This window comes from Plectropomus leopardus, chromosome 11 (assembly GCF_026936395.1).
Source record: "Plectropomus leopardus strain MGB_pleo_1.0 chromosome 11, ASM2693639v1, whole genome shotgun sequence".
NCBI lineage: Eukaryota > Metazoa > Chordata > Actinopteri > Perciformes > Serranidae > Plectropomus > Plectropomus leopardus.
The window spans coordinates 17,783,105-17,809,588 of NC_142186.1; the positions used below are offsets into that span (position 1 = coordinate 17,783,105).

Here is a 26,484-nt window from a genome sequence, read left to right on the forward strand (position 1 = left end):
ATTTATATTGTCACAAATTTATGGAAATACCCTATTTGGTTTCAACATGTCTTTATTTAGATGACATTTAATCGTCTTTATTGATGCTATTCTTTCCTTATTTTCATTGTAAAATCGGTACAAGTTTATCCATGTGTGTAATCCATGTGTTTATTCTTTCTTCCCCGGTTGCTGAATATACCTGCTCGAAACAATAATGGGGACATTCAACAGGGGGCATCAAATTGTCTTCTGTTGTCAAAGTTTCACATCCTTGTGTTGTGCATGTGTATAAACTGCTGTGTGTTGTTGATGACGGTTGCTCTTATCTCCATCCAGAAGTCTGGAGTCTGGTGTGTTAAGTTCATCACACTGCTGGGTGGATCCTGGCTGCTCAGCCTGATAAAGGATGAGTGGTGCAGTGTGAGAACATACTGTGAAAGTTGAAAGGCAGTATTTTTGTTCTATCTGTCAAACTATGATAATAAATGAAGTACTATTCAGCTTGCGAAAGACGCCACTGAATTGCCTAGGGGACATGTAGGAGCTTGGCTCACATAGGAACTACTGGACCTTTCCCATTGGTACATTTGGCTGTACTGAGTCAAACCATGCTGATTTGAGCGTCCTTTGTCAGTTTTAACCTGCCGAACTGTGCCAAGCTGTGGTAGAAAAAGCCCTTTCCTGTAGCAGGGCCAAAAGGGTGCCCAGCAGCCTCAAAGCAGGCAGCTGTGATGTTTCGCCGACTGCTGCCAACCCCTACCAACCCCCCTTCTCCCCTATAACAAGCGTGTGTGTTGCCAGACTCCACTCACCTCTGTCTCAGGTCTCAGTGCTTTTTTAGCTTCTACCTGAATCTTTCTGGTTTTGATTTTAGTTTATCTCCTGCATCCCCTTTGTACTTCAAGTTATCTGCTTTATTGTTTTATGTTTGCTTTCAGCCATACAGGAGTCTGTTAGGTCACTACTGATGAAAACACAACATTTCCTTATTTTGCTGCTTTACAATAATCAGAATACCTTAAACTTCTTGTAAGTTCTCCAAATTTATGAAAATGCAATCCAAAATCATTTGAGTATACCTTTAAAGCCAGATATATTTGGCTAACCTACTGGGACGGTGCCAAAAATGGCCAGTGTGTTTTTAGGTAACAATGAGACAGATGTTCCAGCTGCAGCAGATGCTAGACAGAGCTGCACCTTCTGGGAATTAATGTTGCTTTTACTGGAGATATTCAAGGTCACTAAAGAGAGCCATAGTTAGGATTTGTGTCTGCCTTGAACACTTGATGCACCACTTTGATTTAGGGCGCACACAAGTGAGAGGTTAAGGCCACAAGGAATGTAAAGAGTATATAAAATGTTAACATGTTTTTTAAAAAAACTTTTTTGTGTCTGATATCGATTTTAAACAAAGAAAAAATGTGTTAAAATTCTTGACATTATTCCTCTAATCATCTCTTTATTCCTCATTCAAAAATCCAGAATCCATAAATATGCAGATGTTTCTAATATTTTCTCACATTTCCAACATCCAAGTGTAGTATCAATGAGCAATATATATTTATATATATATATGTGTGTGTGTGTGTGTGTGTGTTTTATTTTGTTTTGTTTTGTTTTCTGTAAAGAGAGTAGCTTTAAGGATACATCACTTTATTTTAGGTGGCCACAAAAATAGTAACAATACTTGTATATGTATTCAAAAGGAAGTAATGATTAGTCACTTACTCTTTACTGACATGACATCAACCAGGAGCATGAAGAAGATAAACATCTATGAACCAACCAGTAACACAAAATTACTAAGAATTCATTTTTACCCACAAACTACTTGCTACAGTACCTATTTAATTAGGTCATGTTTTGTTCCTTGGTGATTATAGAAATATACTTTGTGACAAAGAGTTTCCTAAAAAAAAATAAAGTCACATTTTCTATCTCCAAATCAACTTCCACACATGCATACTCACAACAGCACCCCCCTGTGGAGCCACCAATATAATTTGCAGAAATGGCCCCACAGACCGGGGGTTGACTTTGCTGATATCAGACTGATTATGACTGTTTACTTTAGAACTAACAAATGGTTGGCAGCAGCTGAACAGAAGCTTAATCTCTACCCACACATTCCTCTGATGCTAAGGACCCTGATACTGAGACTATTCAGTCAAACACATAGAGCAGGAGAGCTGCACCTGTTCTGCATTGAGCACATTTTGTTAAGGAATCCTTTGTGACAACATGATCACCATTCTCTTGACGCCTCCTTCAGTGCGTCCCATCTGTTAAAAGGCAGTTTGGATTACTTCACCCAATAACAACCACTGTGATACAGGAACTATACTGCACCTGACTCATCTGTAAGCTAATGGCAAACAGAGATGCATTGGCATGTGTATGGGTAATGTTGTATCACGTTTTCTAAGAGACAACCAGTATATCATTACTTTATAAAATAACAAGTAGTGAGTAATCTTTGAGGTTTTTAACAGTGCTGGAAAGTAACTAAATACATTTACGTTAGTACTCTACTCATTGGCGAATTATGAGACAATGGCACCGCCTTGTACATAGGAGCAAGACATGGATTTTGTGATGGTGTTTCTCTTTTGCAGTTTTGCATCTGTTTGTCATTGTTATGCATGTTTTTGTGGCTTTTTGTCTTTTTTTAGGTCGATTTGTATCTCTCTGTGGTTGATTTGTGCATTTTTTGTCTTTGCTGTATCTTTACATCTCTTTGGGGTCACTTTCAGGTCTGTTTCTGGTTGTGTTAATTTGGGTGGCATTTTTCAAATGAAGGCCCTAATCACTTTGTGCCCCTGGGCTTGTGCCCAGTAGGTCTGTTCACTAATCCATCCATGACTGTACATAAGTACAATTTTAAGGGAGGCCTACTTGTAATTTACATGAATAATTCATTTTCCCCCTCCTTTATAGGCTATTTTTTACTGTGGAGAGGCAAGTATTGTACTTTTATTCCACTAGGCAACATTTATTTGAAAGACTTACTTTCTAGCTCCTTTATTTGTTCATATTATTAATACAAAATATAATCAACTTTTATATGATTATGTCTTACTACAGATTAAACTACCCAGCAGCAATTATGGGAAATAACTAATTACATTTACTCAACTACATAACTACTGAATTGCAATTTTGAGGTACTTGTGCTTTACGTAAGTATTTCCATTTTATGCTATTTTATACTTTTACTCATTTACATTTTTGGAAAAATATTGTACTTTTTTCTCCATTGCATTCATTTGATGACTTAAGTTACTAGTGACTTAGTAGATTTACATATGTTGTTAATGCAAAACATTAATCAGCTAATAAATTATATTAACATGGGTTAACATACGCAGCAGTAGCCTAAGGTAATTACAACGAGGTCCACTTTTACCAAAAGAGTATTTTGACGTGGTGATACTGCAAATTTTCCTTAGCCTAAGTAAATAGTCTGGATACTTCTTCCACCACTACATAGCAGTAGGCTATCATATATGAAGTTGTCAAAATCAACTCCTCCTTTACAAGCTGCAACACTGAGCCACTGTAGCCTTCACATTGATGCAGCAGTGACTATAATCAAAGTACAAAGCCTAATATTAATATAAACATTATTGTGAAATGGGCCTTTCTGCACACTCAGGAGACCTACTTTTACTTTAGATAATTATATTTTGATGCTTACACTATTGAGGGATATTTTTACTTCAGTAAATATTTGAATGCAGGGCTGTTATTTGTGGAGTATTTGCTACTTTTACTTCTCCCACCTCTGGTTTTTAAGTAACTCTCCCACCTCTGATCTCCACCCATCACTACTTACTGCTTCGTCATTGTAACTGCGACACCGCCTCTCTGTGGAAACCTCACAGAGAGTCTCCAACTTGTTCCGGAGGGAAACACCGGGATTATGGCAACAAACTAAAGGTGGAGGAGACACCCAGGAAGAGACATCCGTCTGCTCAGGTATGACTCGCCTACTGAGACGCCGTTTACATTTACACACCTTTTATTGCGAGCTTTTTCATTTCCCGTGAGCTCGCGACGGCGGCGGTTCGTCTGGAGTTCAGTGCTCCGTATTTAGAGGGATTATGTCAAACGAGACGAGGTCAGCCGTGTTTGTGCTGTTAGCCTACCTGAAAAATATAAAACATGGCACGTAGTTTACTGGTCTGACGAGTACGTGTTTAAAATGATTAGAAATGTCTACCAAAGGTTTTTTATGAGGTTGCTGTCGCGAGCCCAGAGATAAAGGGCCCTAAATATTTTATAAACACAGACACCTAGCTTAATTAACATAAACAAGACAATATTATCAAAGCTAAACAGGTACGTTATCCTACAGAAAATATGTAAATTATGCAGCTGTCTCTATTATGTTGATAACAGATGTATACATTTAGAGTAAAACATGAATTATTTTGACTTTAGCGACTTATTTGGGTAACCTGTTTAGCTCTGTTTTTCTGTTGAGCAGATGCTAACTCTAGCTTAAATGCTACACTTTTAAAGAGCTATTCATGCTCTGATTCAGGCTAATGTGAAAAATTAGTATTTGTTTATGTGCAACAGCCTTTTGATAAGCACTCTGTTCTGTAAAACAGAGGTTACCTGAGTGCTTTGCATCTCATTTTCTGTATGTGCTGCCACCTTTTTGCTTGAATTGTATAAACTCAGTTATGTTACATGGATAAAATAAGTATTTTGCTAAACTGACACACTCCTTTTTCCCCCTCTTTGACATGGTCTGGGATGTCCTCGCCCACTACAATGACCCTCTACGTGGGTGCAATGTGAGTATCAATCACCATTTAAGTTTTATGAAAACAACTTCACAGGTGGAGTTATGATCTGATTCAGCCTTGTTTGAAGGGTGTTGCATATATGTTTTACATACACTACATTCAGAGTAAGATTTATTGTACCTCATCAAATATATATGTAAATGAGTCCCCCTTAACATAGGAGAATGTGATCATGCAGAGCATAATTAAACAACGCTGTTCTCAGCTGCAAGGAAGCATTTCATTTATATTTATGCAATGATTCTATGAAGTCATCAGTCTTTAAAGAGACTGTTAAATATTAATACTCAATGATTTATATTTGACATGTCACTCCTCCTGGGATCTTAGTGCAGGCTCCCTCTGTATCTTCTACATCCTTGTTTTTGCAGTCTAAAATGCTTTTCTATCACGATTGTTTCTCTACTTGTTTCGAAAAAGTGGCTGCTATTTCTCAACCATGAGCATTTTTTTGTATCTCTAGAAAAAGTTTGTACATTATTTTGTGAATGACTCATACAAATGCATGGCATCCTTAGTAACAATCACCATCAAACAGATCTGAAGAACAGATTGTGAAGGAATCTCGATGAGCACTTTAGTAGCTGAATTTATGGCGCACTACTTTTGCTGACCTGCTGGCGCCCATGCTTAACTACTTGTGGGAGTGGTAGTCTGACCAAGTCACCCTGAGGCATCTGGACGCAAACACGTCTTTATCTCTCATGAACACATGCTCCCAGCATGTCTCACAGATCTGGGTTGACGTAGATTAGTATTGGCGGGGATTCCCTCTTATTTAACAACATATAAATAACGTTTAAGATGTTATTCGATTTTTCACAATGGAGTTTTTTTTATTACAAGACTGAAAGTGCATGTGTGCCCAGATTGCACTTTCTATTGGGAAAGTGTCAGTGCGGAGTAGGTACAAGAATTGTTATTACAGTCCAATATTTAATGTGTGCACAGCAGTTTAGTCCAATTAACATTCTGCCAGTTTTTACTACAGACCCATCACAATGACTGCTCAGAAAATTGAACTGCATGCATGTGAGAAGTTGGTTCATTTACTGTCTCTCCTCCAGGGGGCAGTGTAAACTAAGAAAACATGACTGTGTACAGTAGCACCAGAGGATCAAACACAATGTAGCATATACTAAGGTGGCCTAGAATGTCTGCCACAATCTGTTTAACACACTCTGAGCCTCAGGGCTTGGTACGAGTGTCTTTTTAAGAGATCGCTGATAACATCCAGGCGCACGCATGTTAATTTAAGCTTTTCATTTGCGATATGACTCACCTTTTAGCATTATTTCTGGATGCAAATGTTTACAGTAGATTTAGTAGCTTCAGAAAATTCATGATTCATATTTTTTTTTAAAGTTGTCCTGCCCTGTTTGTGTATTAGCACTGGGTGGACTTAATCTACAAAATAATGTCCTGACCTTTCCCTTTGAAGGAACAGCATGCAATTGAAATTCTCCAAAGTGTACAAGAAGGTGAGAATTCAAATTTGGCCTCAAACAAAAAGGATGGGCAACATGTCTGCTGGCGGAAAAGGGCAGAAACATGGAACATTCCTGGTTCATGAATTCTTCATAACATAATGGTGCACTATGAATATTGATGCGCTGTTACCATCAATCCCGTTAGTGCTCTTGAGAGCTCAGATCCGGAGCACAAATAAAACCCCTGCAACCATGCCTCCATCACATGCACTCCAAATTCACATTTAAAGCAATTTCAAAGCTGCACAAGTTGTTTTACATAAGATGCGGGAGGCACGGCAGCATGGTCTGTGTGTGTGTTTGTGATGCGTACCCAGATGCAGTATTGAAAGTCAAAGAGCAATGAATTGGGTGGAAGGGGGTATGGGACATTATGTAATCACTGAGTGATGGAGCCAGGGAGGGATAAAGATGTACCAAACAAACATAACCTCCCATGCACTCAGCTGGAATAATGCACTGCAACATCGCATGTGCGTGTTTGCCCGTGCTTTTGAACAAATGAGGAAGATTGATGGGGGAAACAGAGAGTGTGCGTCAGTCTTTTTGGGTGTGTCTACTGTGCGAGTGAGTCGTCTCAAAGTCTATGGTTCCAGTCTGTCACTGTCTCGAGGGACTGTGGGTCTGTGAGTGCTGCTCCTCTTCTCCTCCCCTCTCCGTTGCGTCTCTCCTCCCTCTCCTGGGTCCAGCTCAACACCTGCTCCTTGCAGTAGGCACAGGGCAGGGCAGGGGTTCCTAAGCAACTGAAGGCAACACGAGGAGCTCATGCAGTCTTTGTTTCGCTCTTCTGCTGTTTTCTCTCTGACTTGCTCATTCCATCCCAAACTAAAACTGTGACTGCTGTATCCAAAATAGCTCGCTTTCTGTTTGAACCCAGCTCAGATTCTTCCTGTTAATGTGCTGTCTTCCTGTTAATGTTTAACACCACCAGTTCAGTGCTGCCTGTGTGTCATCACTGTGTTCAGTGATCAAAGTCTAAAGAAAAACACTCTGACTGTTACTGTGCAAGAGAGACATTCTCTCGCTTGCTTCTTGCTACCTCTTTTGGACTCGATGAGATTTGCAGGATCCACTTTGGTAAGAGTTTTGAATTTGAAATAAATTGCACAGGAACGAGTGTTGTGCACGCCTCATGAACTTGTCTCTGTGAGACAAAGGTGCATGGTGGGCTTCTCTGTGTAGCTGTGAGAATAATGAACCCCTTTACTCACCGACCCCCCTTTTTGCCTATGAACCGTATGGCCCTAATGGGGTCAGGCATATGGGTGGGGACCATGCTGGAGTCCATAAAGACGGCTTGTGGGATGTACATGTGTGTGCTGGTTAGTTTGTTTTTGAATTTTTAGATAAGGTGGTTAAGGGTGTGTCTGTTGTTGGACTTTACATTTTCAATTGATACCCTTTTCCCTGAAGCTGTGTCTCTTTTAAAATCTCCCCATTTGGCTCAGGGTTGTAGTTCTGACAGCCTCATACTGTGCACATGAATGCACCACGCTGGTGCCTGAAAAGACTGGGCAGGACTCTGAGGGGTATTCCTGTTGCCCCTCTGCCTCCCTCCTGTTTCTGGACATTGTACTGTGTTAATGATTGCACTCTTTGGCTGGCCTTTCTCCATGCCTGTGTGGGACTTCTGTAACGAGGCTTAATATGTTGTGCCAACATTGTGATGAGTTCTGAATGTTCTTAAAAATATATACTGATACTAGTAGAAATCTGTTGTTTTTCCACAGATTTTTAACACTTTTTGATTACTGCAACGTATTTTAGCGTTGTATTGCTGAAGCACCTTCACACTTTTTAACACGGCGTGATATTTAGCGCAGCTCTTTACATGAAACTTGTGTCCATCTCCTCCACCTCGGCATGCGGTTGTGAGGCGTGCTGCTCGGTGCTCAGTTGGTCAACTCAAGTCCAAGCCTCAGTGTGAGACTCCACCCCTTTACGAGCATCGGACACCTTCAGCACAACAAAGCATGTGTCGCTCCGCAACATTGTTTCTCCTCTGAACGTGCGGAATATAGGATTTTGTCGGATTTTGTGCTGTTTGCTTTCCCATCGATGCTAATCCTAGAGTAGGTAAGCCAAATTTAAGATTTACGCTGCTCGGGCGGTGGGGATGAGTTAGTGTTTATTTGTTTTGTTGTACATTCGGCGCCATTTTCATACACAGATTGTTTAAATACCCTGGTACTTTGGCCCGATGCTGCCGATAACTGTTCGTGCGATTTAATAGAAAAAAGTTGGAAAATTAAGTCGTGATATGCTCTATTATCATGCGATTTAAAACGATTATTAATAAGAGCAAATAGGAATTATTTCGCCTTTATATCGCATATATATAATAGCCCTATATCTGTTTTACAACATCCCCATAAATCAGAAGTGCTCCGTGTCAGCGCAGGCTGCAGTGTCGTTTTTGATTGTGTGAGTTGTTATTGTAAAATGAATGGACACGCTAAACGAGGAGAAATCACACTTTACTCAAGTGTTTGTTTTTGTATTAAGACTAAATGAATTGTGCATTATGAGCTAATGAATATTATAAAATATGATGATAAATGTTGATTTATATGGGAGAAAAATATATTTTCAGTTTCCTTTTTCAGGCTCATCTTTACATTAAGTCTGATGATCAAGGATAATATAATACTGGGCTGCAATATATGAATTATTTGAGAAAAAATCATGAGCCCACTAAAGGTGACATTAATGTCATAATTTATACCCAAACTCATTCTTATGTTAAGCAGTTATTGTTCCACATGATTTACTTCATGCCAGGCTATTCTTGGGCTTCTCTTTGTGGTGTGTTACAGCTATTTTCCAAGAACGTGTCTGCTCAGTTGCTCAGATGTTGTTTTTTCATGCTGTTTCAGAGACAGCATTGCTTTTGGATTTCATTTTCCGCTTGACATGACTTGCTTTTACCCCAAGAGGAGGTTAAAAATATCCATCTTCGCTGGAGGGCGGCATATGTGAACGTGTGTATGCACATGCCTGCACTACCCTTAACGCACTTAAGAGAAACTCATCCAATAAGCCTCATCTCCATTGATGATACCGCTGGATATATATAGTCAGATAATCTTTTATGAAGCGCTGCAGATATGACGTAGGAAGGATGAGGGAGAGACAGAGGCAGCATTAGTGCAGAAGGACTGGCAAGTGCAACAGAGGTAAACACAGAGGTTAAAAAATGACAACAGATAAGACCCGAGTGTACGGGGTCTCCTGCGCTGCTGAATCAGCAGTGTTGTAAAACACAGAGCTGCTGAAGTGATGCTGAAGGATGTTTTTGGCTCTGCTGTGTGAGAGCGAGGTCACCGAGGTCCCAGAAGAGCTTGCTGGTGTTAATCCTCTTTTGGGAGTTATGATGCATTCGTGCAGTTAGACTACTACTCTGTTGTGTGTGCATTACTAAAGAGGGAACAGACTCCACATACAGAGATGTTTGCCCTCTCTTCATGAATGAGGGAGACTGTGGGTTTTTCCAAGCTCAAACAACATGCTAAAAAACTCTACATAACACTGACACAAATAATTCTAAAATCATCAAGAGGATTGCAGGATTATTTTATTCAAATATAAATTGAGCTCACAGTACAGTACCCTTTCTAAGTCCCTTAATGATGTACTGCTACATAGAGAGGCAGATCTGTCTTTTGCACGTGTCCAACGTATAAAAAGACCTAACATGTCTGTTGTAATGTGCACTAATGTACACATATGCTGTTCCTTCAAAGGGCTTTGGCTGAGGTGATGTGGGAGATGGATTCAGGATTGCTTTCAGGGCAACCGCAGTAAATCAATCAAGCCACTTCATTCTTTTCCCATGTCGGTTCATGTTACAGCATCATGCTCACAGACCATCTGTGTGTATCGATCAGGCAAGAACCGGGTTTGGGATAGGTTTACACAAAAGACTTGACTAAAATAAACCCCTTGTAGTCCAGTACCTTTCTGTTGACTACAGTTGAACACACAGGAGATAAATAGTCACAGACTCCACGATTAAAGCACTTAATTCAAAATTTGAGCACGTTTTTAAATTGTTGAATTGTCACTTGTCATACGTCTCATGAAAGCATCTAAAGATGTACATGTGTTCACTATATAAATGAAGGTATTTTCGTGTGTATTTCCGATGTTGCTGGGCAGGCTTGTGTGCATGATCTGAACATACGAACAGTTTATCCGGGCACGTGTTAGCGTGTATGTTGGCATGTGTGCCTGTGTTTACTTGCAGAGGTTAATAGGAGCCACCATGTGGTCAGAGGACTGATATCTTGGCTTTCAGTTCATTTCTGTTGATTTTCAGCCAGGTAGGCGGGGCTCCACATAAAACCATGAATCAGCACAGCTGATGGCCACTGTGCTTCTGCCAGCTCTTCTCTCTCTCCCACACACACAGATGCACGCACACCCAGAGAGGCAGACCCGAGATACAGAGAGAGAGAGACAGAGAGACAGAGTGGAGGCAGACAGATTGATACAGAGAGAGAGAGATACTGTAGGCAGGTAGATAGATGGAGATAATCTCACTTGGTCACTTGGGGGGATGATTAACTCTAAACTCCTTCTAATTCCTTAAGCCTACTCTCAGTGCCCAGGAAACATGCTTTCTTTTTGTCCTAGTATTCCTACAGGATCATGTTACTGTACAACTCATGTTACTTGTCAGTCAGTGACCAATGTTTGACGAATTCACACAAAACAAATCTTTTTTCTCTCCTCCATCTCAAAGACTTCTTTTATCCAGCTGTGTGTGCATTTAAGACACACATGTATGCACGTGTGCATATGCGTGTTGTGTGCAGCACACTGTGAACAGAAATAGATATGAGCTTGTCTGTTAAAAGCTAATGAGTCTCTGCATCCTGAGCACATGTAGCTATTTATACACTATACCTCCTCCTCTTCCCTCTCTGCAAGCTCTTCCCCATTCAGCCCTCTTGTCTCATTTCATCACAAACACACACACACACACACACACAGAGTAACACGCACAGCAGCACTGCAGCATCACTGGCAAATAATATGGAGGAATCTACAAATTCCTGAAAATTTCTTTTTCAAACTGGAGACTTCCATTAATAACCAATTAAAGTCAGTTAATAGCAGTTAAGCTACCGAGGTAGCATTGTTTCAAACTGTTTTGCATAATTTTAATGAGAATAATTAATACATTTTAGCTCACGTTGTTTAAGCATTTGGAATAATGAATTTCCACAAAATGCCAGCCATTTCATTCCAGTTAATCAACTAAAGTCAAGTAAAATGCGACTTTTCCTTTAAGTGAAGCTCACTGAGCCTAATCAGATCTCAAATTATCTTCCTGTGGGAACATTAAAATCAATTTAAAGTCACAGAAACTCTAAATCAAATCCTGTTTGAACTGTAACCCTGGTGTTTGCACCTGATCCAGTAGCTCTTTGAGAGCTCTGTCTTGCTCGAGGGTGGCCTACTTCATCTATAATTTAGCTCATTAGAGAGACTAATTATGTAGGATCGAGGGCATTTTTTTTGCAGCACTGCAGCAATATTTCCTCCACATGAAAAAAAAAAAGAAATCTGCATCATATTATGAGAGATTGATGCTGCTTTTTTTAGAGATCCTGTGGTGTGACTGCCGCTATCTCAATCGGTCATGATGCAGGTTAGTCCTGCTCAGCTGGCTGATAGCAGAGATGTTAGATAGGCAACACAAAATGGAGGAGGCAGCAGACACAAGCTCAGCTGGTCCATTAGGAGCATGTCTGTGTCCTGACAATCACAATTGAGATGACAGAGCATTAAAAGACCCAGAGGAGCCCATGAGCATTGAGGCATACCGGTGTGTGTGTGTGTGTGTGTGTGTGTGTGTGTGTGTGTGTGTGTGTGTGTGTGTGTGTGTGTGTGTGTGTGTGTATGTGTGTGGTGACCTAGGGAATAGGCCTATGGGGGGTCTCGTGGGGGGAAGGGTAGGCAGGATTAGTTATAGTGTGCAGCACAGTTATTGGTCACTGGACACAAACAATGGGAGGGCTAAAGAGGATTTGGTCTGTGTGCATACCCCCTCCTCCCCTCCTCCCCTCCTGCTGTCCTGTAGTGCCAGTGGGAAGTGTATGGTATAGCGGGCCAGGCTGCACCCTTTGGGACGGCCCTGTACATCTGGAAGATTGGGCTGCCTGCCTGTCTGCCTGTCTAGCATTCCCCCTCCCCCACTTCATACAGGGCAGGGTGGGACTTGAACTACATATGGAGAAGACAAACACAGCTTCACTGGTCAGCAATTAGACAATGCCTGGTAGAGACAGGATGCAAATCGTTCTCATTGAAGACCAGCATTGATTGTGATGTGAGCCAGTGTAGCTGTCTGATATATCTCACTTAGGAGAGGGGTAGCGTGATTGCATAATACCTGCGGTGTATTTCAGGCAGTTGTGTGATTTAATCAGCTGGTTAGAAGTTTCTAAATATATCAGATCTGTCCTGTCGTTGCCAAACGAGTGAATCAAAGTCGTGTGCATTAAACTCCAAAGCTTGTGTATTGTGACTGTGAATTACATCTTTGTATAGGCAAGTGTGATTGCATCAGGGATGTTCCTAATGACTAATTTCCTTGATGTTTAAATGGGGGTTTAAATTTAGACTAATTTAGTGTTGTTTTTAAAAGGAAGAAAACTTAAGAAAAAAGTCAAAATTGATCTCGGTTTAGGCTCAAACATTATCTGAAAATTAAGAGCAGTTTCAAATTGTTTAACACATTTTTCTCTGACTAAGTCGTGTTTTAAATGCTGCTGAAATGGGTGGCACTGCATAGTTCATTATGAACATTGCATGTTATCATACAAACATGACAACAACTCACTTAATAATAGTTTATTTATAATTTTTGTTAAAAACAGTCTATAGGAAAAAATATTTAGGAAACATTTATAGCACAACATTTTTATTGGGTTAATGCAATCATAAAACATTTATTTGTTCTTGCAACATTAAAAATGTATGTACAATTTAAAAAAGAAAAGATACTTGGGATCCATCTGCCAATACAATATTTGCCTACAATCTTGGTATTTTCCGTTGTAACTGTACAGTCAGGTTGAAATGGACAGGAGGTAACGCATTTGCTTCTATTTTCAATATTATTGAGTCACTGATAAAGTAGTCCTGCTCATTGGTTTACAGTGTTGCCTGATTAATTGACTGTATCATCTCATGGTATACATGGTCCTATAGCCTGATCCTCATGTTTCAGATGACCTGTGAAGGGTGGTTTTGTGTGTGTGTGTGTGTGTGTGTGTGTGTGTGTGTGTGTGTGTGTGTGTGTGTGTGTGTGTGTGTGTGAGAGCCATGCATGCTTGGCGAGGATGATGATGCAGGCGGTGCTCATATGCAGCTCCAGAGCAGAATGCCTCCTTTGTGCCAATGAGATTTAATGAGTCTGATAGGAAGCGTTGTGAGCCTATCCTCAGATCTCCATGTAGACACACAGACACACTCATCAACAAGGACGGCTATTGTGTGATGAAGTGGTGTTTGTGTGTGTGTGTGTGTGTGTGTGTGTGTGTGTGTGTGTGTGTGTGTGTGGTGTGTGTGTTTGTGTTAGAATATAATCTGTGGTTGGCGGTTGGCTTCATGTTTATGGAATAAGTCTCATTCATGCAAATAACAAAAACTTTAAGTGGCTATTTAAATTACTAATTGTACAAATGGCTCTTGATTGGAGCATCGGCTATAACTGAGAATAATGAAGCACGCATATAGAGCACCCTATTTGCATGATGGATTTCTTTTTCTTTTACATCATCACCATGTATTGAGTTAAGTGATTAAAAAAATAGAAGGCCATTTTGGGATTTAACACATTAAATAGTTTTTTGTTTGTTTTTGAACTGCAACAAAAAATTGTAATTTTTAATATTGATTAATCTGCTGATTATTTTCAGGAAGAATCTATTCATTGTTTAACCCATTAAACATCAGAATATTCTAAAATAAATAAATGAATAAATAAATATTTCTCTTAAAGTAATGACCAAAAAAATTCAGAGCCCAGCATCATTAAATGACTTGTTTTATTTGATCAAAAGCCATTAAATAAAAGATTAAGAAAGACAAATGCAAATTTAAGAATTTCTAGCCAGTAATTTATTGATTTATTTTTGGCTTGAATAATTCATTCATTCATTCATTCATTGTCTGTAACCGTCTATACACTTAAAAATTCACTATTTTTTTCTGCTCTTGATGTTCATCATAGTGCTTGACATTAGTGATTTAATGATAAACAACACTACACATTATATGTAACAATCCATGTAGGGCTGGACAATAAAGAGAAAATAAAATATTGAATTATTGACCAAATACCTCAACCACGATATTGTGCCAATATTGTGAGGATGACTAATGGTGCTTTCAAAAAATGATCAATGATTTGATTTTTGTTCACTGACTGGTAACATCTTCACTGACTGGACATATTTTTGATCTTTTACTAACTGGATTTTATACAGTGTTATTTGTGTGCAAATAAAATTAAAAATAAATAAATATATAAATAAATCTTCCAAACTGATAAATTATCATCTATCATGGATATAATGATTGAGTTGTTAAAGGAAATTACATCACATTACTGTAATGCAGCTTTTAAAACCAGGAGAAGACAACACTTACAATATTACGATATCCAAAATATGATGATATCTGGTCTCATTTCTATATGGATATAATACTGTTATGTTGCCCATTGCTACAACGTATACAGTTTGCCATTCACAGCAAAGTGAAGTGTAATGTTTTTCTACACACAGGCAAATAGTCCACTGCTCCTAATCTTGTTTGTTGCGTTCCAAGTATAGCCATGCTGTGCACTGTCACACTCTGCACAGCACCGTGACCTTTCTCCATCTCTGACTCTCCTCTGTTCTCCTTTCCAGTGGCTACCATGACAACAGAGGCAAGTGCAGTGAGCGAGGCGGACACAGAGGGCAAGCAGAAGGCCAGCAGCGCCGAGCCCGAACCCGAACCAGAGGACAAGCAGAAGCCAGAGGCAGCAGCGTCCGAGCCAGAGGGGGAGCAGTCGAGCAAGAAGGCCCAGGAGCAGACCTCTGAGCCTGGGCCTGCCGATGCAGCTACCTCCCCTGAGGAGGAGCAGCTGAAGCCTCGTACCCGCACCTCTGCTGGCAAAGGCCTGTCTCGTCTCTTCTCCAACTTCCTCAAACGCCGCTCACAGTGCTCCGAGGGAGAGGGGTTTGAGGCAGAAAAAGCCAAAGAGGAAAAGGCAGACAAAGAGGAAAAGGCTGAAAAGGAAGAAGAGGAGAAGGAGGCAGTGGTGAAAAGTGGAGAGGAGGCAGCTAAGTCAGAGGAAAAAGAAGTAAAAAAGGAGGAAGAAAAAGAACAAAAAGAGGAGAAAGCGAAAGAGGAAGAAAAGGTTGAGAAGAGGGGCAGTAAAAAGAAAAAGAAAGACGCCAAGAAGAAAGGAGAGAAGAAGGATGAGGAGAAAGTGAAAAGTGACGAGGAGAAAAAGGAAGAGGAAAAGGCAAAAAAGAAAGAGGAGCCAAAGGAGGAGGAGAAAGCACAGCAGAGTGTAGAAAAAGACGAAAAATTGGAGACAAAAGTAGAAGAAAAGAAAGAGACTGCTGAAGTTAAAGAAAAGGAGGCGGAGGAGGAAAAGAAAGAGAGTAAAGAGGAGGAAAAAGTTGACAAGAAGGTTGCAAAGAAAAAAGAAAAGGAGGAAAAGTTAAAGAAGAAGGAAGAGGAAAAAGCAAAGAGGAAAGCAGAGGAAGAAGAAAAGGCGAAGAAGAGAGAAGAAGAGAAAGCAAAGAAGAAACAGGAAGAAAAGGCGAGAGAGGCTGAAAAATTAAAGAAGAGAGAAGAGGAGAAGGCCAAGAAAAAGGAGGAGGAGAAAATAAAAGACGAGAAGGCGAAAAAGAAAGACGAGGAGAAACCACAAGAGGAGTTAAAAAAGAAAGAAGAGGATAAGGTGAAAGAAGAGGTAAAGAAGGAGGAGGAAAAGACAGAACAGAAGCAGAAGAAGGAAGAGGAAAAGGGGAAGAAAAAGGAGAAGGGGAAGAACAAAGGAAAGAAGGAGGATAAGGAGGTGAAAGGGGCAAGTGAGGAGCAGGTGAAAGCACCGATTGCAGCTCCAGAGCCTGAGCTGAAAACTGAGCCAGACACTGAACAGGCTCCTGATCAGCACTCGATAAGCAGCGGAGAGACACAGGTGAGAGTGACACCGACAGATTTCACACTCCTACCGAGCTCATTCGCCTTCCCGCCGAAAGTCATTTCTTACAACCCTGTTTAAAATGTAATAAGTTATTTAACTATTTAATCACTATATCAAAGTAATGTAACTTTTTACATTTGATAACTCTCTAACAATTTTTTCAAATTTGGCAATAAAGCTAAAAGTCCTAAACGCATAAGTGCGTAAAAGTTGCACTCAAATTCATCCCAAAGGCTTTGCTTACCTGCATTGTCCAAAAATATGCCAAAAGAAAGTATTTGTTCACAGAAAAAGATGCAAAGCAGAATAATACATCTTTTATTCCACTTACTGTATGTACTTTTTATCAAAAAGATGATATCCATATGTAAAGTTGTTTGTAATCAGCAACATGTTGCTTAGTAACTGTAATTGAATTACATATTTTTTCTCAGTAACTGTAACTGATTACATTTACATTTATTTTGGAATTTAATTACATGACTGTTACATGTAATTAGTTACTCCCCGACACTTGAGGTCAGTCTGTTAAATGTAAGGCTGCAGCCAGTGAGCTTAGCTTCGGACAAAGACTGGAAACATGGAAAAGCAGCTTTACTGACTTTGTCCAAAGGTAACAAAATCAAGCATCTTTAAAGCACAATAATCAACATATTATATTGTCTGTTAAATCACACAAAATCCAAAGCATAAAAATAACAAATTTCTGGGTGCGTGTTGTGCCTGTGAGACTTCTGAGAGTCTCCTCTGGTTGCCACTGTGATAACAAGATTCCAGGAGGTTGCTGCTCCAGGCCAAGAAATAGTCACGCACATTCATTCACCCCCCGTCGTTTTACACTTTGGTTTTGTACTGATTAAACAAAGGAGATAAAGCATGTTAAAGCAATTAGTGAGCTTCCGCAGCGCAGGTAGGCAGTATCTTAGGACACCGCCAGGCGAGCTATTTTCACCTGCTTCCAGTTTTTATGCTAAGCTAACTGGCCGTTCGCTGCAGCATCATATTTGACAGACAGAAATAAGAGTGGTGTCAGTTTTATCATTTCACACTAGGGAAGAAAAACAAGTGCAAACTTTTCCTTTAATCCTAAATGTGTGAGAATTGAGGAGAGAATGGAGCTCTCGTGTACAAATTCATGCAGCAGATTGGATTATAGTAGAGGAACACATGTTTTTTCTTTCTTTCTACTGAATATTTTATGATGTGGGCAGCTTGCTCAGCAGAAGTAGCCATGCTGGTGTGAGCTGAAAGCTTGGTCTGAAACAAAAATGATCCATGCGGGTCTGACACCACACTAGGTTACTGCAGATCGTTGAAGATTCTTAAAAGTCATCTAATTCATAAAAAAAATAAGGCTTTAATTGGTATTAAAGTGTCATAAATCAAAATTTCAAAAGTCTTAAATATGCCTAGACATGGGAAGTAGGATTTTTTTCAATTGATTTTTTTTCTGACATTGCATTGTGAAATCTCAAAATAATTGGTCCCTGGTCGGGATGTTTAGAGCAGAGGATCCAATGTCTGCTGGCTAGCTGTCAGTGGACAGAAAGTGGGAAAGTGCTAATTCAATGAAAACTGGCTACTTAACTGAGATTTCGCAGCATGGCTGGAACTGGTACAAGACAGTGCATATGAGGCTCTGTTTATTTTATGCAAAAAGTTTTTCAAACTTGGTACGATGGGAATCAAGGCAGTTGAATGTCCCACGTGCAAGTGAGGTACAAAAAAATGTCAAAACAACCTAAAAACAAATGCAAGTTCTGTTCTACCCTTTTCTCAGCACCAGCATTGTGTTATGTTTTATAGATTAAATAACTTATCATTTCACCAAAAGTTAGGTTTTATTTTAAATATTTGGGCAAAATTGTCCAAAACCCTAAGTAAATAATGGTTATTGTAAAATTAGTCTTAAATTTCATTCTGAGTGGCATTAAAAAGTCTTAATAAGTATTAAATGTAACTAACTTGTAACCCTGGTACATCTAGTATCAACAGCACTATATTTGCTGTTTACTAAGATCTGTAGTTATATTAATTACAGGGGTGTCGCTTATAAAGAAAAAAAATAGTCCTCCCACATATTTTTCTGTATCTGACAAACTTTGCAAATGTCTTGTGTTTACTCTACCTGCAGCCTCAAGAGGAGCACAAGGAGGAAGCTGCGATAAAGAAGGAGCCCGAGGTTGTAGAAGAAGCAAAGGAGGAGGACACAGAGAAAAAAGAGGAAGAACCAGCAGAACAGGAGAAAGAAGCCAAAGGAGAGGAGGAGGCGAAGAAGGTGGAAAAGAAGGAGGAAAAGAAGGAAGAAAAGAAGGAAGAAAAGAAGGAGGCAAAGAAGGAGGCAAAGAAGGAGAAGCCTGTTAAAGACAAGAAGACAGAGAAGAAGGCAGAAGAGGCTAAAGGCTCTAAACGTCAGAAAACCATGCAATGCAAAGTCACCTTACTGGACGACACTCAGTTTGAGTGTGAGCTTGATGTAAGAAACCTCCCAGATTTGCAGTATGGTGCCTTGTGTTTATGTAATGGCCATCACCACTGTGAAAGATTGACATAGTTATGGTCTGAAGAATATCCCTGTCTGTCTTTCTTTCTCCGCTATAGAAACATGCTAAAGCCCAAGAACTTCTAACAAAGGTGTGCGACCATGTCAACCTGCTGGAGAGGGATTACTTTGGCCTCGCCATCTGGGAAAGCCCAACCAGCAAGGTAGGCTACTCTTGTAGTTTTAGTTACTGTGCAAAAGATATTTAATACGTGACACAGAAATTTGCTGTGAGCAGTTGGTTATTTTTTCTTTCTCTCATTTTCCACAGACATGGTTGGAATCCACCAAAGAGATCCGGAAACAGGTTTCAGGTGCTGTGTACGAGTTTACATTCAGCGTCAAGTTCTACCCTCCTGATCCAGCACAGCTCACTGAAGACCTCACCAGGTGAGTATCTTGAATAGTTTGACCTAATAAAGAATCTGCTTATCACCGAAATTTGTTCTCAGACAGTCACATGCCTGAATAAACAACTAGTTACTGATATGTTAATTTTAGGGCATGGTAGCATGTGTTTCCTCCATTTCTGAATTTGCACAATTCTCTTGCAACAGATTGTTTTGGAGAAAACTATTTTAACCTTGAAAATAAAAGTGAGTGCTTGCAAAAGTACTTTAACTTGCCTGTGTCTGTACAAAGCCTGTAAATAACCTGTCATAACAACGTTAGCGCCTCACAGGCAGGCGTAGCAGATTTTTTCTTTGATTAGGAAAACCTAAACGAAAAAAAATATATACAACATACAACAGATATTCTCTCATTTCAGCTACACTGTGTTCAAATAAGATGTAATACAACAGTTGGGCTGATGCTGAAAACCAGTGTAGGCCTGCTTTTTTCCACACAGAAAAATAATAAGGAATAAGGGGAACTGATGAAGATTCGGACTGATAATCAGAATTGATAATGGAATCAGTATCAATAAAATCTTGTCAATATCCATCCCTAGCTGGTATTTGGATTTTTTACATTTTGGACAGAGCCAGGCTAGCCATTATCCCTATGGGTTCAAGCCTTTATGCTTGTCTAAGCTGTCGGCTTCAGCTTCAGCTTCATATATAGAGTGCATACATTAGAGAGGTCTCCACAGTCTTAGCATCCTCTCAAGAATTTTATTTTGTTCTTTTTCAATAAATAACATCTGCTATCTCATAAAAAGCAGTACAAAATGTTTACGTCCTCACGAGTGAGCTTGTTTTTTTTCCATTCATAACTTTTTCAGGTACTTTCTATGCCTCCAGCTGAGGAAGGACATTATACGTGGTGTTCTCCCCTGTTCCTTTGTCACACTGTCCCTGCTGGGCTCCTACACAGCCCAGTCAGAGCTCGGGGAGTATGACCCAGAGCTCCATGGAACAGATTATGTTAAGGATCTGAGCCTGGCCCCGGGACAGAGCAAGGAGCTGGAGGAGAAGGTGATGGAGCTGCACCGCACATACAGGTAATGAAAGAGGATGGGCATTGATGGGAGCAACACAGTGATGGCTATCTTTAGTTAAAACATAATATTCATTAAGAGGACAGTTTGCCCCAAAATCTATATTTTTCCTCTTTCTTGTAGTGCTATTTAAAAATCTAGATTGTTTAGGTGTGACTTGATGTCTGTTGGAGTTATCAGCTGTAGAGATTTAAATGATTCTGTCATGAATATGCTCACAACAAGGTCTGTGGATTATTTTAAGGAAAGGAGGTCATAACTTCTGGAAATAGACATTGCTGTTGAGTTTTTTTTGTGGTTTTTTTTGGCGCTCTGAGCACCACAAGTGCCTTTTAATTCCATTATATTTAAAAGAAGGCAAACATCTCTTCGGCTGATATCCTCAACATATAGCAACTCACATCAAAACAATCTAGACTGATAAATCACACTACAGATAAGAGGCAAATCTGACTTTGCAATAAAATGTCCCTTTAAGCACAATTCAGTAAACACTAGCTGTGAGGGAATGCTGCATCTTCAGTGTTTATATATCTGTTATGATGTGTGATTTAAATCCTTCAAATAATCCTGACAATAATAAAAACTCTGAAGCACCCTTATAATGTGTCTTTTTCCAGGTCAATGAGTCCAGCCCAAGCAGACATGTTATTTCTGGAAAATGCCAAGAAACTTGCCATGTATGGAGTTGACCTGCACCAAGCTAAGGTAGTTTTTTTTTCTTCTCAATTTTTACCTGTTATTACGATGTGTGGTTTAATTGATGCTGCACGTTTTCATAGGAATTCTAAAATGTCAAAATGTTTACAATTTTCATTTATAAAATGCATGTCCGTTTTTTGCAACAGCATGCTTGTGTTGCATCAGTAGCATCCAGATTTTAATTACAAAATTGATGTCAACCCGGGTTCAGAAAAAAAGAAGAGATTAATATAATTTCATACCCCATGACCTCAAACTCCATGTCCTCCATAGTGTGAGGAAGTCTGCCTCCCAGTGACTGTCTTTTGTAAGTGCAGGGTCAGGGTGATGGCATTCAGTGATACATATTTTTTCTTTTTTTTTTTTTTGTGCACGCAGGATCTTGATGGTGTCGACATTACGCTGGGGGTTTGCTCTAGTGGCCTGATGGTTTACAAGGACAAGCTGAGGATCAACCGTTTCCCTTGGCCTAAAGTGCTAAAGATCTCTTACAAACGCAGCAGCTTCTTTATCAAAATCAGGCCATCAGAGGTAAATATTCATGTCCAGTCATTTTTTTAAGTATAATTGTGATGATAACAGCATGACCACAATACCACAGCCATGTAATGTTCTGGGAATGTGTATGGTGTGTGATATGAAATGTGAGAAACACAATAATCATTCCTTAGTTACAGTCATTGATCACCAAACCAGGGGGATAAGTCGCTTTTTCACCGCAGGAAGAAAAAATCCATACAGCCCCAAATGCAAACCACCACAATTTTCTCCTAAATTCTACTCAAACTTTCTGGTGCCATTGTCCTTGAATAATGGAGCCTTTGAGCCTTTTCTGGAGACTTATTTTATGTTCTGATGTAGAGTTAAGTACATTACTATATGATATTCAATGTTGTTGTTGGATTATAAGCCCATTGTTGTATTTCACATTTTTGATGAGTAAAAAAATTGATGAGTAAATTTGTGTCTATAGCGGTCTTTTATAAATATTTCATAAGTATGATCTCAAATACTTAAAGAAGTTGTCTTTTAGAATTGACAGGATTTCTAATATGTTACTTCAGCCAAGCCCCGGGATATTTGTCATGTATCATTCTGAACACACAGCAGAATAATGCCATCAACATAAGGTCTTTCTATTTGACTTAGATTTTTTATATTTGTTTTTCTCATACAGCAAGAGCAGTATGAAAGCACCATTGGCTTTAAACTGCCCAACTACAAAGCCTCAAAGAAGCTGTGGAAAGTTTGCGTTGAACATCATACCTTCTTCAGGTAAGACCAGATCACTCTTGCCTTATTCTGAATGACACTTCCCTGCCCGGCAGCAGAGGTCGTTCTGAGGTTCTGCCTGTCCCCTAGATAATTGGCTAACTGGTCCTTGCAGCTTAAGCCTTATATTGGCTCTCTGACAGTTTAACCACAGAGGAAACACTACATACCCATGGTCTTGACCTGAGAATTAAACCCCAAAGGTTTTGTCTGCTTAATAAGATGAAGGTTGAAGTTGTTGCTAACCTTGTTACATAACAATGACAATTTTCAAGGGAATGCAAAATCCTTGGATGTGAAATTATGTAATTTATATTTGAACTGCTGATATGTGTATCTGTCACTGAAAGGAAATTGTCAAATGTATTTAAGAGCAAGATCTGTATTTTTTTTTAAAACTGGACCCCAATTTCCCATGTTTTTGTGTCCAAGTAACAAATGGGAACAGCAAGTTTTTAGACTGGTTCAGAATTGAGCGAGAGCACTGCAGCCAGCAGCAGTGAAACAGGCTGTTATGTAATCATTTGGGGCTTGTGCGCACCACCAATGTACATCCACTAAAGGAGCTTGTTTTCTGCCACTGACATGTCCAAATTGTTACTATGGGTGTGTGATAGCATTATGTTGAGGATTCCTAAAGAAAAAGCCCTTCTTGTTAAAGAGTAAGATCTTTTTTGTTTAACTAGAAACAGCCTGGAAATCACCAATAGCTAAACTCATCAGGCTCCATTAAAAAAAAAAAAATCATTTGTGCATATATAGAGCCAGCATATTTTCACATCCTAAGGGATGAATAACAGGTTTATTTCAACCAAACCAGAGCTGGTTATTGTTGGAACAGTGGAAAGTTGAAACAGGAGGTTTTTTGTGAGTTTTATTTTGTTTCTTTCAACTTTGAATGAAGTGTGTTTTACAAAGATAAAATTGCTGTTTATTTAAATGGAATCTGGGGGGGTTGGCGAAAGCAATTTTGAGGCTGTTTCTGGTTAAACACAGAAGATCTTTAAAACAAAAAACTGTATATCTGTAGGGATCCTTTCCATAAGTTGTTCGACATCTGAAATCATAATCAGACGTGGTCAGTAGGAAAAACAGAACACCCTTAGTGCGACCGTGCCCTATATGATTACTTTGCAGCCTGTTTTGCTGTTATTGCTTTCTGAACTGGCAATCTAAAATGCTTTTGTTCTCATTAGTCACTTAGACACATAAACATGGAAAAATAGGATCTAGGTTGAAAAATACCAAATTTACCCTTTAATGGTGAATGGGTGAAAATTGAATGAATGATTTTTTTGTTTTTTTTCCCTCAGAGTTCCAACAGTAGAGCCGCCGTCATCACGTCGCTTCCTCGTCTTGGGCTCCAAGTTCCGATACAGCGGACGTACTCAGGCCCAGACCCGTCAGGCCAGTTCCTTGATTGACCGCCCAGCCCCTCGTTTCACACGCTCTGCAAGCAAGAGGCTTTCACGTAACCTAGATGGAGGTAGATACAAGTGTGTGAGCCCGTGTTGCAATCATTGTACATAAGGCACAGGTTACTCTCTGACTTGTTTTGCTCTTGCAGCTGGAGATGACACTCTCCAGTTCCTGCAGCAACTCTCAGCATCAACCAGGTCTGAGGTTGATGATTGGTTGCTGCTGCTGACATCTGACAAACCTCAGCCTTCTTCTGAATTCTCAGGTACCAGGAACTGTGTGGAGCCACATCAGCGCTTTTGGCATATATGCAGAATTTTATTCTCCCTTACAAACATCATTTAACTTGCTTATCCATTCTGGCTCGTTTGCTTTTATGCCTGTGATCCTTTTGAAAACATTGTTGGCTGCGGCACAGATGGTTTACTTCAGTCAGAGCGTTGATCTACCCTGACATGGGGGGTAATGTCACCCACCTAATACTTTCCCTGGCATGATCCCAGGGTATCTTTGGTCACTAAAGGAAAACAAGGAGCTTCCTCACACACTTAAGAACATTGCCAGTCTTGAGGCTGCCATTCCTCATTTTTTTGTGGCTTTTTCAGAAATTGCTTCTTTTTGTGTGTTGCACAATTGCTTTCATTTGTCCTTTTCATCCGTTCTTGTTGCAAAGGATGAGAGTCATCTTTCATTCAGCTTTGTACTAACCTCAGCTTACTGAACTCACAATAGTCTGGTTCAAATGCTTGGCGTCTGGCTTGGTCAAAAACACGCTTGAAGCACTGTGAAGCCTTCACAGTGGCCGTCATCTCTCCAGCAGAACCATTACATAACTGCCGTCACCTCGTCATCTCTTCACAGCCAGAGGGGAGCAGACTTTCATTCAGTCCAGGGAGGAAGGGCAGTCTGTTCACACACTCACAGCAACCTGGCAGGACACTGAGACTGGGCAGACTGGCTCTCAAACCATCACCCAGTCAGTCAGTCAGCCGTGGCAGGAGCCGGCGTCTGATGAGCAACAGCAGAGGAGAAAGGAGGACGAGTGGTTTGCCATGTTCCATCGTCAACCTTCTTTTCCTCTTCTCCCAGCTTTTGATTTTGTGAAACAGCCAGGTATTTGTACTTTTAAATCTGAAGGAAACCTCAACCCAGTGTCCCTTTACCTTTCATTTGGCATTTTGGATTTGCATAGATCTTTAAAAAAACATGCATCTATTTTTTATTTTAATGTGGCCGGCGTGCATTTTATGAATGACGCAAATACATATACACTGCTTTATCTTCAAAGGCTTCTGTAGAAATTGAGTATGGGATGCCCGGTCTGCCCCGTATTCAAGCATTTTGAGATTTGTATATGTGTGCTCATCTGGTATCAAAGTGTTCAATATTGTTTCTCTGATGTTGTCAGCTAAGATCAGCTTGGCAAAAATTAGCTCTATGGACCGGCTCTTGCAGCCAAAACTGAAGCAGCAAGATGACTGGTTCCTTTACTTTGACCGAATCTTCAGCCTATCCTCGCTTGAGCGTGTTGACAAACCAAGTAAGTTCCTTTGTGACTTTGTGTAAAAATATGACCCTCAGAATTTGAATACTGATCGTACAAAAACATTTTAACAGCCTGCGATACGAATCACAATTGAGTTCCTTTCATTCTTCATGGTTTTGCTTTTCCCCTTCAGCCTCTCCTCGAGTTCACTTCCAGCTCCAGGATGAGGATGAGCAGAGCATGCGTGTGTCAGAGCAGGAACTGACCAGGGAGGAGGTCATTGAGATGTTGCAGGAAACTGTGACCTTGGTAGACAAGATGAAAGAGGTGGTTGTTCTGGAAAAGAAGCTAAAAGAAGTGAAGGATTTAGAGGAAAGGCTCCAAGAGGTGGATGAAATGGCAGAGAGACTTCAAGGAGTAATAGAAGAGGAGTTAGGTAAAGAAGAAGTAGAGAAATTAAGAAAGGAAGAGATGGAATTTGAGCAGAAAGAACACGCTGAACGTATAACAGAAAAAGTCATGATGGAATCTTTAAGGACAGTAGAGATAAAAGAAGATGAGGTGGATGAATTGGAAGAGCAGATAAAGCAGGTGTTTTTGAAAGGCTTGCTGCCTGAAGATGAAGAGGCCGAGATGAAGAGGGAGAGTAAAGAAGAAGTGACAGATGACAGTCTGTCAGATGATAGCTTGAGAGAGAAGCTATGTCAGATAGAGAGGGAATGGAAAGAGGATGTAGAGGAGAACTTCGAGTCTGGATCTTCAGATGTCACCACTTCCACATCTGTAGTAACATCCCAGAAGGTGGAGAGTAGCACTAAGAGGACAGTGACTATTGTAGAAGAGACAGGGCAGAGGCAGGAAGATGTTCAGGTACAGAGCAGTGTAATTAGGTCAGAGGAGAGGCTAGAAAATGTGGGTACATGGCGTAAGACAGAAACGCAAGAGACGATAACTGAGAGAGAAGTTAAAGAGAGGCTTCACACTCAGGATCGATCTGAGGTGGCAGAGGAGGATGTCTGGTTCATACTTTTTGATCGGCCTCCATTCAAAGCTGTTTTCAAACCACCAGGTACATTAATTCGTTGTACAAACAGCTTTACACCTTTACTAATAT

The 26,484-nt window shown here is 40.0% G+C and overlaps 1 protein-coding gene across 16 annotated transcripts in view; it reads left to right on the forward strand.

Annotated features, from left to right (window-relative positions):
• The first annotated feature begins 4,388 nt into the window (after window positions 1-4,388).
• The window catches only part of LOC121945189 (uncharacterized), a 39,788-nt gene continuing 17,692 nt past the window's right edge, over window positions 4,389-26,484 (forward strand). For 10 of the 16 annotated variants that reach the window (XM_088084138.1, XM_042489234.2, XM_088084143.1 and 7 more), the window contains exons 1-14: window positions 8,224-8,361; window positions 15,217-16,502; window positions 18,643-18,984; window positions 19,110-19,214; window positions 19,322-19,440; window positions 20,276-20,494; window positions 21,112-21,199; window positions 21,572-21,724; window positions 22,371-22,468; window positions 23,779-23,951; window positions 24,033-24,149; window positions 24,746-24,997; window positions 25,293-25,424; window positions 25,564-26,439. In XM_088084138.1, the coding sequence (XP_087940264.1) occupies window position 8,361; window positions 15,217-16,502; window positions 18,643-18,984; window positions 19,110-19,214; window positions 19,322-19,440; window positions 20,276-20,494; window positions 21,112-21,199; window positions 21,572-21,724; window positions 22,371-22,468; window positions 23,779-23,951; window positions 24,033-24,149; window positions 24,746-24,997; window positions 25,293-25,424; window positions 25,564-26,439 (3,961 nt within the window). In that variant the 5' untranslated portion in view covers window positions 8,224-8,360. Of the gene's footprint in view, window positions 4,788-7,253; window positions 7,367-8,208; window positions 8,366-15,216; window positions 16,503-18,642; window positions 18,985-19,109; window positions 19,215-19,321; window positions 19,441-20,275; window positions 20,495-21,111; window positions 21,200-21,571; window positions 21,725-22,370; window positions 22,469-23,778; window positions 23,952-24,032; window positions 24,150-24,745; window positions 24,998-25,292; window positions 25,425-25,563; window positions 26,440-26,484 lie in introns of those variants that run through there. The other 6 variants (XM_042489239.2, XM_042489241.2, XM_088084141.1 and 3 more) reach the window with 5 other exon arrangements.